The sequence below is a fragment of the Trematomus bernacchii genome, unplaced genomic scaffold (assembly GCF_902827165.1).
Source record: "Trematomus bernacchii unplaced genomic scaffold, fTreBer1.1, whole genome shotgun sequence".
NCBI lineage: Eukaryota > Metazoa > Chordata > Actinopteri > Perciformes > Nototheniidae > Trematomus > Trematomus bernacchii.
In genome coordinates this window covers 2,572,372-2,586,902 of record NW_022987477.1, presented here as the reverse complement: position 1 = coordinate 2,586,902, position 14,531 = coordinate 2,572,372, and the positions used below count along the sequence as shown (strand labels likewise).

The 14,531-nt window shown below is 39.7% G+C and overlaps 1 protein-coding gene across 1 annotated transcript; it reads left to right on the top strand.

Annotated features, from left to right (window-relative positions):
* The first annotated feature begins 1,525 nt into the window (after nucleotides 1–1,525).
* Nucleotides 1,526–10,781, top strand: LOC117497774 (zinc finger BED domain-containing protein 1-like). Its single transcript, XM_034149789.1, has 4 exons — nucleotides 1,526–2,321; nucleotides 2,638–3,237; nucleotides 3,407–3,784; nucleotides 10,746–10,781. Exons 2-4 carry the CDS (start codon nucleotides 2,797–2,799, stop codon nucleotides 10,779–10,781), a joined length of 855 nt encoding a protein of 284 aa, XP_034005680.1. The 5' UTR covers nucleotides 1,526–2,321; nucleotides 2,638–2,796.
* The last annotated feature ends 3,750 nt before the right edge of the window (nucleotides 10,782–14,531 follow it).

Below are 14,531 nucleotides of genomic sequence, written 5' to 3'. Positions count from 1 at the left end.
CATTATCTCGAAAACGAAACGGTGGGAGGGGTCCAATGGGGGGACCGCCGTGCTTAAGAGGTTAAACCTGTGGATTTTAACTATTGTTATATTGTATTTACTCATATGTTTGGAATACACAAAGAAACATCTACAATTAATAATACATTATTTTGAACATGCTGCTGTCCTGTGTCAACAATTTCCTTTCAGATGTGAAGAAATGGACTCACTGTGCTTGTGCGTGTAATGTGTCTGATGAACCGCCATCTGAACTGCTGTCTGTGGCCAAAGAGGTGAGAGTTGGGTTTCTCTGTAAAGGGAATGTTTGCCTACATTTTAAAAACAAAGCGAACTAAAATTAGGGAAGTATAAAAGCAGTTCAGGGCAAAATTTAATAAGTTTCAGAGATTTTGTTCTGGAAAGAGATACAGTTGATTTATTTGAGATTAAACATTTTAATTCTTTAAGCACTATGGACATTGTAAGTGAATATGTTTGTCTGATGAACTAACACTTTATTCTCACCACAATGGACACAAATAGGAATAGTAAAAGTGAAACGGTTTTCAATTTGATATGGTCTATAAACTTGTTAATGATCACTCCACTAAAAAACTTCTGCAGGACAAAAGAAGCCAACTGATGGAGGAGTCCAATTCCTTGGAGAAGCTCCCAGATGAGCTGAGTGAGGCGGTGAAAGCACTCTCTCTGCTCCTCAGCAGGAAGGAAGAAAGGAAGCCCGACTACTGGACCAGACTGGCTAGAAAATTGGACAACATTTTCTTTGTTGTCTATGTCACAGTCTCCGCTCTGTTTTTGGTTGTCATCTATTCAGTATGGATCAATGCAAACAACTAGGAGTTGTAAACAACTAGGGGTAAATGAGTGGCGGTCCATTTTAAGAACTTTTTTTTCCTTAACCCCTATAAACATCTGCTTTAACTTAACCAATTTGTATCTCAGCAAGTTTGTCGCTATAGAGAAAATTAGCAAGTAGATTAGGTGTGTCACTTAATCAAAAGCCATCCAATGTTAAATAGGTTTATGCCAACCTGATATATTCCCAGGTAAACCATCCTCAACACCGCAATTATAATAAACTGCAAGCCCAACTCAGGGCTCAGCGCCGCCATGTTGATGCACACTGAGCCAGCATAGAGTTTTATTTGTCTTAACCAAAGTTTAAGAACTCATGATTGTTTTATATAGGCCATAGAGTTCACAATGACTTGTTCTGGTATATATGGACCCTTAGGGAGAAATCATTAAACATCATTCATTTCTAAAGAATTACAACAAGTCCTGCTTCGCACATAACGGTAGGGCTGTGCAATTAATCGTATTTTAATCGCGATTACGATTATGGCTTGCGACGATTATGAAAACAGCATAATTGACAAAATACGATTATTTTGCTGGGTGCGCTTTCGCCCCTCCCTAAAAGCCCACTCGGCCACGTGGGAGTGACATGTGTGAGTGTTCAGCGCGAGCGAAGATGTCAGAACAAGAGCAGCAACTCGTTAAAAAGAAGGGTAACACTATTTCCACTATTTGGAAGTACTTTGGCTTTCAGGAGTCCGACGTGGAGCAAAACAAAGTACAGTGCAGGATTTGTTACCAGGTTGTGTTGGCACCACACGCTAACACAACCAATCTCTTTAATCATCTGAAATACAACCACAAAGTGCAATACGACGGGGCAATAATACAACAAAAAGCAGACCAAAAAGATGCCCGCTCGACTTCATCCACAACATCATCACAGTCATCGATTCAGGACGCATTGCACAGAGCAACGGCCTACGCGACGAGCTCGCAGAGACACAGAGATATTACAGGTGCCATTACATTTCACATCGCTAAAGATATGTGCCCAGTTAGCACTGTTAGCAACCAGGGCTTTAAGCAACTTGTCAACACGTTGGACAAGCGTTACGAGATGCCGTCTCGGTATTATTTCAGCAGGTCTGCGCTGCCTGCGCTATATGACAAATGCCGTGGGGAAGTTGAGAGAGATGTGGCTTCAGCTGACTACTTTGCCACCACAACGGACCTATGGTCTAGCCGCACCATGGAGCCATACATGAGCCTCACAGTTCATTATATCGATGCCGATTTCAATTTGAAGACAAAGTGTCTCCAAACCGCATTTTTCCCTGAAGACCACACGGGGCAAAACATCGCCCATGGACTGAGGGAAGCGATGGCTGCTTGGGGGTTAAAAGAGGATAAACTCGTCTGTATGACTACGGACAATGCCGCAAATATAAAGCTGGCGGCTGAGGTCAATGGATGGATGAGGCTCCAGTGTTTCGGGCATAGACTCCACTTGGCCATAGGTGAGCAGGATTCCTTCCTCCTGTTGTATGTAATATGTCATTTTAACAACAGCAACAACAATAATAGCAATAGTAAGTCATTAACATTGATGATCTCTCTCTTAATATGATAATATTAATTACATATTATTATTATTATTATTATTATGTTATGTGTGAGCTACTCTGTCATCTCTCTCTTTTTTTTCTCTCTCTCTTTCCCTCTCTCTCTCTCTCTCTCTCTCTCTCTCACACACACAACACACCAAATTATGCTTTGATGAAGATCATGATTATCATCATGATACTAAATAATATGTATTTGTTGTAATCTTAGAGAATGCAATGAAGGATCCCAGGATCGGCCGTGCAGTGGGGCTTTGCAAGAAGCTGGTCAGCAGCTTCTCCTACAGTTGGAAAAAGAAGAGGGAACTTGCATCTGCCTGAACACTCCCTAAAGACAGAATGTCCAACCAGATGGGGATCTAGGCAGGCCATGATCGACAGGGTCCTCGAGCAGCAGAAGGCCATTGCCCAGGTCCTTTCCAGCGACCGAAAAACCAGACATCTCTCCCTCACGTGGCAGGACGTTGATGTACTGGAGGCAATCAATAAGTCGCTTAGCCCTCTGGTGGAATTCACAGACGCACTTTCTGGAGAGAAGTATGTAAGTGTGTCTTTTTTTAAACCAACCCTGCACCTCTTCAACAACTCATTGCTGGCAGTGCAGGAGGATGACACAGACCTCACAAAAAGCATAAAAAAGAAGATACTAGACTATCTCAATGATAAATATGATGACGCAGCGACACAAGAGCTGCTTGACATGGCCTCTGCCCTGGACCCGAGATTCAAGCTCAAATATGTCAGTGAGGACAATCGAGGATCCATTGAAGCCAGCCTGACAACTGAGATGAGGAGGGTGATGACACTCATGGTAATAATAATAATAAAAAATAAAAATGTCAGATTTGACAGTAAATACAATTAAGTGAATGAATGTGTTGTCAAAGTGTTATAATGTAATTCTAGGTATAAATGTTAATACCCATAACCATTTAGTCTGATTAAACATGTCATTCTTATTTTCTTTATAATACTCCAAGGAGAACGCCCCTCTTGAGACGGCAGCGGTGCCTGCAGGTGACACGGAGGATGCTGCTGCAGCTGCACCAAAGAAGAAAAAGAAGGGACTGGGGAGCTTCTTCAAGGCCACCGTAGACCAAGCTGCAGAACCTCAACCTGCTCTGGAAAAGGACAAGGCCATAGCTCTTGAGCTACAGTCCTACCTCCAGGCAGTGCCACTGGATGCTGAGGAGGACCCACTAAAGTGGTGGAGGGAATCCCGGAAGTTCTACCCACGGCTCTCCATCCTGGCAAGGAAGTATCTGTGCATCCCAGCCACAAGTTCCTCTTCAGAGAGGGTCTTCAGTACAGGTGGCAATATTGTCACCTGCCTGCGCTCGTCTCTGAAACCAGACCATGTAAACAGGCTGGTTTTTCTTGCAAAAAATCTTTAAGAGATGACATGAGCAGCCCTACCAGCATTTGCCATGGTGGCCATGTTGGCTATATGTTAAGGAGTTGTCAGTAGGTTGTGACAGTGCACTGCAACATATTTGATTTAATTTATTTTTGTCTAATTTATTTTTATTTATCATATTAATATATGTTTAGTATGGTTTTGGAAGTGCGCTCCATTATGTGTTGACCTTGTTTATTGGTAAAATATTATTTGTTTTAAAGTTTAATAAATGGTCAATGAATAATCGTCAAAATAATCGTGATATCAATTATTGACCCAAATAATCGTGATTATGATTTTTGCCATAATCGCACAGCCCTACATAACGGGTGCATTATAAATGTTAAAGGTCCCCTATTATACTGTTTTTCATCAATATATTATAGGTCTCAGATATATACAGAGCCTGTCTCTGATTGGCTGAAACACCAACAGATCATTGCAGCATCCCATAATCCCCTCTGTTTCAGCCCTGTTTCCAAAGTGCTGATTCTCTGTCTGTTACTTTAGATGAAAATAAGGAGCCCCTCCCCACGCCCCTCTGAGAGACATTTGGTTAAAAAGAACACAATGGTGCTCTAGGAGGAGATTCAGGTGATAAGGGGGGGGGGGGGGGGGGGTACCTTGGTTGGTGATTGGCTATTGGTTACACAAGACAACACATCGTTATGACATCATAAAGTGGCCAAAATCTGATCGGCTCATTTTCAGACAGGTTTTTATATCTTTTTTCCTGAAACTTTCAGAATCTCTTTCCACAGAGGGGACACATGTTGATGTAGAAGATACCGTTAGGTGACCTTTAACTAAAGACATGTGCTTCAACGTTCATACTTTACCGATCAATCCAACAGCCATGGTGTAAGTGTACAGAGCTGTATTGTAAAGTTCTACCAAATGTTCATATAAATCATGAAATACATTTAGAACTGTAAAATGTAGCTTCTTATATATTCATATATTTATGATATGTAGAAATGAAATCAAGTCCATTATACTAAGCATGTATAATATATTTTAACTGTTCATTATCTGACCTCTATAATGTGTTTTTTCTTCTCCTTCTTTAGTCATTTCATGTTGGCTTTTTGTGTTATCCACATTAATATGTGCATTAAAGCTATATTATGTATTCACATCATGCAATTAAAGTCCTGTCATTGGGTTCTAGAACATGTAAGACTTCAATACTACTCAAATAAAAAATAAAAATTCAAACTTTGTTCGCCTGTGTTCACCCTGATTTTAAGAAAGTCAAAATCTTTCAACTTTTAAACCCTCCCTTTTGTGGTGTTGTTGGGTATGCTTTGTCCCCTGGAATTAAAGGTCACCTATCATGCTATTTTTAGGAAATAGCATACCCAGCTAGACATTTTTGGTTTAACAATATTCTGAGAATTACCATTCATTGTTCTAGGAATGTTTTCAGCGGGAAGTTTTCTTTTGGTTCCCAGAATGTTCTTCTGAAAGGTAGGATAATTCTTAAAATGTTTGGCGATAACCTTCTTAAGATGTTTTTGATAACATTGTTAGAACATTATGCCCTACTATTCTTAAAACGTTTTCAGCTGGACGTTTTATTTTGGTTCCCAGAATGTTCTTCTGAAAGGTATCAGCTTATCATGAATTACGTGCTTGTTTGTTTTTTTCAAAAGGAAAATATGGTGGCATCAGATTTTTTTTAAAACATCCTTTTCAAACAAATGCAACAAGTTTGTTTTTTAAAGCGCTCTAGAAATAAATCTGACGTTGACCATGACCGTGTTAATATTTGCCATCACAGGAACGTTTTATAAAAAAAGAATAACATCCTGAAAACATTTTCAGAATGTTTCTTGGAGAATGTTCTTCTTTGGTTATCATGTAACATTGAGGGAACGTTTTATAAAGAACATCTTTAATGTGTTACCCCAACAACGTCCAAAACACATCCATAGAATGTTGCAGACAAAACCTTCCACCTTTGTTAACATATCACATTAAAGGAACATTTTATAAAAAAACTTTCTGTCATCTCAGGCCTCAATAACATCCTCAAAACATCCTCTGAATGTTGCAGTTAAAACGTTATGTCTTTGTTAACCTGTTCCACTCTGAGCCTGTTTTTCAGGTCTCAGGCTCGAAAATGACATTCCCAGAACAAATGACCATATCTTCCCTTCTAAAAGGGTTAAATTAATAATCTTTTTTCTCAAAGTAATGATAAACCTGTGAGTTGGATGTAGAAGTGTCAGAATCAATATAAATGTTTTTTATTTTAAAGAAAATTCAGATTTTACATAGTAAAAAACTGTAAATTATAGTGTCCGTCCAAAAATTATTTTTTACAGATAGTGAAAACTACCCTTGGATGATGGGTTAGTAGACTAAAAGCTTTAGGAATCCAAAGTACAACATATAATAAGTACCCTGTATCAAGATTGATGCAAAACAAGTGAAATTTTACCTTTTTAGAGAGATTTAGCCAAAAACTGGGCCATCTGGGGTCATTTGGGTGGATTTGACCTATCTCTGGCCCCCCTTGCTCGATTTGGTTGGTTGACATACCCTTGTGACCGTTAGAGCCAATAGAATCGAAGGGGGAGGACAACACCCACACACGTTGTAAAGAAAAAATGTGGGCGCTTCGCGTGTGGAAAACGAAACCAAAGTGGAGGAATGTCTCCTTCTGGAGTTTGGAAACTAAAACGCAGTTGTATTGCTTATGGATTATCAGAAATAATTTCAAAGAAGGCACAGACACATAGGATGAACCTATGGATTAACTGCAGCATCGTTTTTTTATCATTTTAATGCCATTGAAGACCACTTTTGACCAAGGTAAGCCATATTTACGTGTTTAGCTTCTTAGCTCCACATGTGATGATGTACGCTTTCGTTTATAGCGTCGCGAATGTTTATCACTGAGTGTTGAGGTTTTTTACACAGATTCAGTGTCTCCAGGACACCAAAAACGAGTGGTTGGCTGTGCATCTAGGATAAGTAATAAGGGAGTTATGAGTGAGTTTAAGTGCCTTTGTAGGTTCCGTTTTTTCGATCGAGGCTAATTCAGAGGCTGAGTGCTAGCATTGTGGGGTTTTTTTGAAAAAAAAAATTAAAAATATCAGTTAGCTGAGTTTCTTCCCGTTACATGGATATAACACATTCATAGTTTTATTCAATATTAAGATTCCTTAGACGTTGTTTCCTGCAAATGACGCGTTTATCCGCCCGGTACCGGGGGGAAGGTGTGAAACAGGTTAACCTTAAACCTTATAGGAACATTATTTGAAATAATAAACATCCTAAAAGGTTCTTTGAACATCAGATTAAAACGTTTCTTTAAAACATTATTAGAACCTGTAGGTAATGTTAGCCAAAGTTGTGAGAACGTTCCCCGCTAGCTGGGTAGGTCTCAGATATATACAATCTGGGGGGGCGGAGCTTATGCCTGCTCATACGGGACCCGGCAGATACTGTCTATAATAAATGCTGCGGTGATGAAACGCCAAAACCACATCAAGGATTATTTCTGAAACAGTGTGGAGCTCAAAGGCTTTCTCTCTCTCAGGTTTACAACAAGGTGAGTTCCTTTTTTATTTCCTGCTTCTTCACACATGCTCTCTCCAGTACAGGTTAGCTCTGAGTGTTAGCATGCTTGCTAATGTAAACAAAGACCATATTACGTCCAAAACAAGTCGGGCATTGATTCTGATAGTGACGTTTCTGATAGTGCCGTGGGTCCACCATTCGATATGATGTAATTTACGTCATATCGGATGGCATATCTGGATCAGCTCCGTTGTAGCCCCGTTTTTAGAGATTTGGGTACGGAGGAAAAGAGAGAGGGTTTTATTTTCTGACGCTGCCTGAGTTCCCTGACACACCGGGGGACACATATATATAAAAGACATCAAAAAGTGAATTTTTCATGATAGGTCCCCTTTAATGCCTCTTAAAGGGTTCCAATTCAATAGAAAATAAATATCGAGCCACTCCCCACCACACACGCAGATAACTCTAGCCTCAAGCTCGGCATTTTGGCAGTTGAAATCTCAGTTTTGGCTTTGGCCATCTTTGAAAACATTAGTCACATAAGTGAGCTAAGTTCAACCGAACCTTTTAAGAAGAAATTTGAAGGCAAAAAAAACACAATCTTAAACAAAGTAATAAGTGAACAACACAGACATCAACCAGACTGCAAAACACTCTGGCAGTGTCTGAAAATCACAAGTTATCTACACCCTCAGGCATATGCTACTTTCTTGTCTATTTGGCTCTATCCCAGGAACTATCGGAACTAAACGAGAAAAGTACGGGGAAACTCTTCAAATGTTGATCCTTGGCATTCTAAATGTGGTAAGTTTTAAATTAAGCTTTATTTTTTTAATCTAGATTTGATCTTTCAAGAAGGGTATGTTTTAAATTTTTTGTGGAGATTAAGGCCATGTGCTCAGGAACAGGTTTTTTTTTGTAAACACATGGCAAAATAGATGAAGGAAAAAAAAGCAATTGGTATCAGACACCTAACTTTAAAAGTATACTTCCCCTCCAAAATGATAGTTTCAAATAAATTCCTCACCCCATGTTACCTTGTGAACTGCAGAATAGTATGCAAGTGTGCCCTGTAGCCTACTCCGGAGGCCTGAAAGGCTAACAACAACACATACTGGGAAGCACAAGTGTTTTGTAACCCTTTGACTCACAGCACTGAAAGCTTTATAGTCTCATCACACACACACACACACACACACACACACACACACACACACACACACACACACACACCACACACACACACACACACAACACACACACACACACACACACACACACACACACACACACACACACACACACACACACACACACACACACACACACACACACACACACACACACACACACACACACACTTTGGATAAGTACTCACCTTATCCGCATTGTCAATTGTTGCCTTCTTTAGAGTTATTAGTGATTCAAGATTAATTATTAAGTTAAATGGGGTACATAAGATAAAATAAATAAATAACTTTGACTTGATAATTTTGTTCACAGCATTGGACCTGTCCTCTAATCTCTACTAGAGTAAGATAAGTATGCATGTTTGGGTGTGTTACACTCCTGTAATGTACCTAATCTTGATATCCTTTTCATTACAAATTGTTTCTCATAACAGACACCTCACATTCTCACTGCTGTCCCAAAGGTTTTAACCTTGTGCAAACAAGCTGTTCACACACACACACACACACACACACACACACACACACACACACACACACACAACACACACACACACACACACACACACACACACACACACACACACACACACACACACACACACACACACACACACACACACACACACACACACACACACACACACACACACACACAGGACAACAATTTGTCAACTTACATTTATTCCCCGGCGACCTTATGTTAAGTTATCTTTTGTGGAGCTTGTAGTTGGATTTTGTTTTTGTCAGTTATATATCCAGGCTTACCGTTTCCCCATTCTCCAGTGTTAATGCTAAGCTAAGCTAACAGTCTGCTGGCTGGAGCTACACATTAGCACACAGCTATTAAAGTGGTAGGACCGCCATGTCAATCTCATCAAGAGAGCTAAAAACCTTTATTTTTAACCTTGTGCCGACCAGCTGTTTGTCCCCTGATTGAAGGTTGAGCCCTCATAATGTGTCGCATGTTGGCCTCCACAACATTATAACAGTACTAACAAAATGAGACAGATGAGAGTGATGGAAAGACTGTTTATACCGCCAGTAAAGACCCTTATGTGATACATCCTGTGCAGTCCAATTGCTAGAACTCATTTCCCCACCACTGCAGGATTGGCTCCCTCCCCACACATGACCCCTTCACCTCAAAATGGCATCAAATTAACAGTTAAGGCAACATGTGTATAGACGTCAGGGAGTGACAGAGAAGGAAGGTGATTATCTTGCAGCTTTGACACACTGGTGGGAGGCATTGGTGGCAGAAGAAAGGGAAAGAGTGGATGTCAGATGAGGCGTGTATCCACCATGTCTGTAATAACCATCTTTATCCATCATCATTAGCCACTGCAAAAGACTGCAAGTGCCTATCACATCTGTTCGTCCACCCACGGGTTTGCAACAAGCCTCTAATATCGAGACTTGCTTTTTGTGCAGGAACTGGAATGGTTGTACTTTCAGTCATCATCATTCGGTCACATACTTGCAAAGCGGTGTAACCACGTCTCAGTATTTAAACAATGAGCTGCCATCACTCACACAAACGTCCTGTTCCTTCTGAGACCCGCTGATAAACATGAAAATTCTGCATTGCATTCATCTTTCCCTCCTTCCTCCTCTGAAGTGTCACTCCCTAACTGGCCCGGTGAGCAGCGCAGCTTAGCCCTCCCTCTGCCTTTCACTCATGGCTGGGCACCTTCATTTTTTACCGTCCTCACTCACATAGACCTGTTTAGACATGTTCCATCATGCACACCATGCACAGACACAAAGAAAGCACCTGTTTGTGCTTGCTCAGACACGTACGCATGTCATGGAGCAAATATTCAGATCCCCAAAGTCCATGTATGTATCCATGCATATGCAAAAAGCTGCACAGCATACACAATGACAGATAGTACGGTATCCAAACAAAGATGCGTGCCATGAAAACTTGTTGAACTCAGTTTGCTTTGAGTTAAATATTCAGGGTTATAACTTATTTAGGAGCACAGAGGTCATGTTTATTTCTATTTTGGCTCCACTAGCAGCGGGAGTCTAATGAGGGTCTGTCCATCACTTTGGTGCAGAGCAGGATGTGTCAGCATACAAGGTTTTTCGATATACTATATTTTTATTTTTACATTTTGACATACTATACTATAATGTTCGTGAGCTCGATGCAAAACTCATGTTGTCCTTCTCTTCTTTTCTCCTCAGATGAATCCAGAATGGTGCCAGCAAAGCCACCGATGATGAGCTTCTGTACAAATCCATGATTTCTCTTTTGCAATAACATTTCAGTTGTTAGCCAACATATTTTCCATGCTTTGATTCTATCGCACATGCCCCCTTTATGTATATGTATATTCATATGTATCTCCAAAGCGACCAGTCCCTTCCCACACAAGTCTTAAAGGTCACCTATCATGCTATTTTTAGGCAATAGCATAGGTCTCAGATATATAAAAAAAATATAAAAAACATGTCTCTGAAGTGTTTTGGTCAAAATACCAAACAGATCACCCATTCTAGCCATGCCTCATATCCCTCTATTTCACTTCCTGTTACAAAAGTGCTGATTCTGGGTATAAACAGGTCTCTCTTGAGAATGAGACCCTGTGTCTCAATGAGATGTTCACCTGTATAAATAAAGGCTAAAAAAAAATAAAGCTTTTTTTTTTTTTGTTAAACTGAAAAAAATTAAAATAAGAGGGGGCGGAGCTTATGCCGGCTCATGCGGGACCTGGCAAATACTGTCTAAAATGCTGTGGTGATGGTTTCAGCAAGGATTATTAGATCAAGGATCATCTCTGAAACAGTATGGAGCTCAAAGGCTTTCTCTCTTGCCGGTTATACCACAAGGTGAGTTCCTTTTTATTTCCTGCTTCTTCACACACATGCTCTCCAGTACAGGTTAGATCTGAGTGTTAGCGATGCTAATGTAAACACCGACCATATTTACGTCCAAAACAGTCGGGCATTGTTTCTGATAGCAACGTTTCTGATAGTGCTGTGGGTCCGCCGCCAATATTACGTCATATCGGACGCAAATCTGGATCAGCTCCGTTGTACCTCCGTTTGTAGAGATTTGGGTACGGAGGAAAAGAGAGAGGGTTTTATTTTCTGACGCTGCGTGAGTTCCCCGACACACCGGGGACACATATTTATGTATAAAAGACATAAAAAAGTGCATTTTGCATGATAGGTCCCCTTTAAACTCATAACCCCTGACACTCCAACCATTCTGCTATATCCCTGAGCTACCTGACCTGACAACTAACTTTTTGTATATTTGACTATTGCATTTTGAAAGTCTGCTGCTTAAATTTCAGATTGAACCAACAACCCTTGGCCTTCAAACCATTCTCTTATCCCCTTGAGCTATGTGACATCGAATACATCTTTTTGCATGTGTGTATTTGACTTTTTAAGTCAGAGCTTTCTAATTATTGTACCACATAAGGAATGAAGCCACCTTGAGGTCTTCAAAGTTCTTTCTTATCACCCTGAGGTATTCGACCAGCCTGCTTTAGTCATATTGTCCCGCTAGGATGTTGGACCTTTAATCTCACTCTACCATGTGCGGATCGAACCCACAACCTTCAGTTCTCTAACCATTTTGCTATCCCACTGAGTTATCTGATCTGACTTGTGTTTCTTTGCCTATTTAACTTCACCTTTGGAACTATAAAGTTTAAAGCACTAACGTTGTGTTAACAATTATATTTCATGTTGGGGGTTACAAAGGTCACACAGTGTTTTGCCATTGTTTGCATTGATTAATTAAATATGTAAAACGTGTAATACGGTATGAAGCTAAACGTATGTGTTGTTCATTTTAGTTCTTAATATATGTATGTTTCTATATAAACATGCTGTAACAAGTTCTTCTGATGTTAGATTTGATATGTAATAAACATTTACACAAGTAATGAAAACTGAGGCTCATCCAGTGAAGATTGACCAAACTTTTCCACATCAGAAACTTGGACCATGACATCAAATGTGGTAGTAAAGTGAGGCATTAAAAAAGTATGTTAACATTATCAGAAAAAAGCAACATGTAATAAAAAATGCAAAAGAAACCATGGTATTTTATGTCGAAATAAGTCACGGTATAGTGTGTAGAAACCAGGCGTAGTATCGTATGTCGTTTAAAATGACAGAAAAGTCATAGCATGTCGAAAAAATGCAAATTAGAATACTATACTATGAATTTTTATTTAATAGACTAAACATTCCTCCAGAGTGTAGGCTGGTTGTTGGTAAATGAACATTCTTGGTTCCCTGAGGAATAGACACGCATGAAACCTTAAAAATAATTATATATACATTTTTTACATAAGCTTTATACATGCAATGTAAATGTTTCTGTTACAAACGGCATTCTTATCTGTCAATCTGACCCAGTTACTGTTATCTGAAGGATTGAAATGAAACGTACGTCTGTGTGGGCGTTCTGACAAACAGCAGGGGGGCATCGATAAAGACTTTGCACGCTGTCAAAACCAAACGCTGAGGCTAATGATGGTGGGTGGCGCCATATGCTCCTCACATTTATCGTGAAAAAATCACTTGAAAAGAAGCTGCTTCAACAAAGGGTTTTTTCTCCCGCGGTGTGTCATATCTAACGATATCATAGTTTCATGTTTGATTGTAAGTCGAGCTCCTTTTATGTTGTATTCCTGTAGAAACCTTTCACCTGTAACCATGTTCAGCCCTCCTGCTGTGCACCGACTCGCTCACTGTCAAGATGGTCGAGCAACTAATTGGAATTTTCCCGATAATTACTAGCAATTATAATGTACAGCTCTTTTCAGAAAAGGTCATGGAAATGAAAATATATTGATTTTATGAACCCATAAGATGATAAAAAACGGAAAACTATAAAAAAAAATCCAGAATCAAATACTCTTGATTCTAATGAGGCAATTTTCTTGGCATTTTACAAGAAAAATATATAATAAATTGTGATTATTCTTACTATTCCAATGTCAGAATAAACACCTGTTTGACATTTAATAAGCTCTCCATTTGCTTGCAGGATCTTCAGGTTAAAGAGCTTTGTACAAAACATGTCTTTTGACATAAAAATATAATTGCATGACATTGGGTGAGCCCACACTCTTTTGTTTTTAACCTTTACTCTAGCAGCGTCTAAGAATAAATGTACACTTTTAGCCTCGATGCAGATGCAAAGCAGAATCATCAGTTTGTTCGATCTATTGACGTCTTTGTATTATTGGATGCAATGAACATCTGAGCCTCTGGAGATATATTAGGCTGCTCTCTGCCTTTCGAGGTTTGGCGCTCATACGCAGTTCATTTCCACAATACGGTTTTTATTACTGTCTCTGAATGACTGGAAGTAATCTAAAGGGCCATGTGCACAGCTGTGCAGTACTCACACTTTAATTGAATTAATCCACATTCAATTTAAATTAAAGAACAGAGGAGCAAACACAATGGCATCTCAACCTCAGTTTGTTTATGTCCTGATCACATCACTAAGTCTCTATACAAATCGCATTTATTATTGATTTCAGGTGCATACGAGGTAAACATAAATTAACACTGGCTCATTGGCAGCCTGATGATCACATCACAGCGAACACCCATAAATAGACGCACACACACACACATATGCACACCAGGTGCGTCGTGATCATAAGTGGTCTCGGCGGAACTAGGCGGAGATGACGTAATGGCACAAAGTGTCAGGGGAGCAGGTGTTTGTAGCTCTCAGAGAATTAAGAGAGCCTGAGATGTAGAATGACCCTCTTTGCTTTCCTTCTGCAGCCATAATAATACATGTCTCCTCAATATCTTTGATCCTTGTTGTTTCTCTTCTTTTTTGACTCTACTTCTTTCCTCTTCATTCTCCTATCTTATGTTGTGATTTCCATCCTCTGTCTGTGTCATTGTTACTCCTTATTCCCGTCTCTTAATCTCACAAAATCCTGTTTGCTAACTGCTTTATTCCGCAGTGTGTCTTTTACCAAC

Bases quoted from the DNA above. Each gene is read 5' to 3' on its own strand.
- LOC117497774 (XM_034149789.1), top strand. From the start codon at position 2,797: ATGATCGACAGGGTCCTCGAGCAGCAGAAGGCCATTGCCCAGGTCCTT. The intron at 3,238-3,406 runs GTAATAATAATA...TAATACTCCAAG, and splicing joins GGAGGGTGATGACACTCATG to GAGAACGCCCCTCTTGAGAC. The intron at 3,785-10,745 runs GTAAACAGGCTG...TTTTCTCCTCAG, and splicing joins CGTCTCTGAAACCAGACCAT to ATGAATCCAGAATGGTGCCA.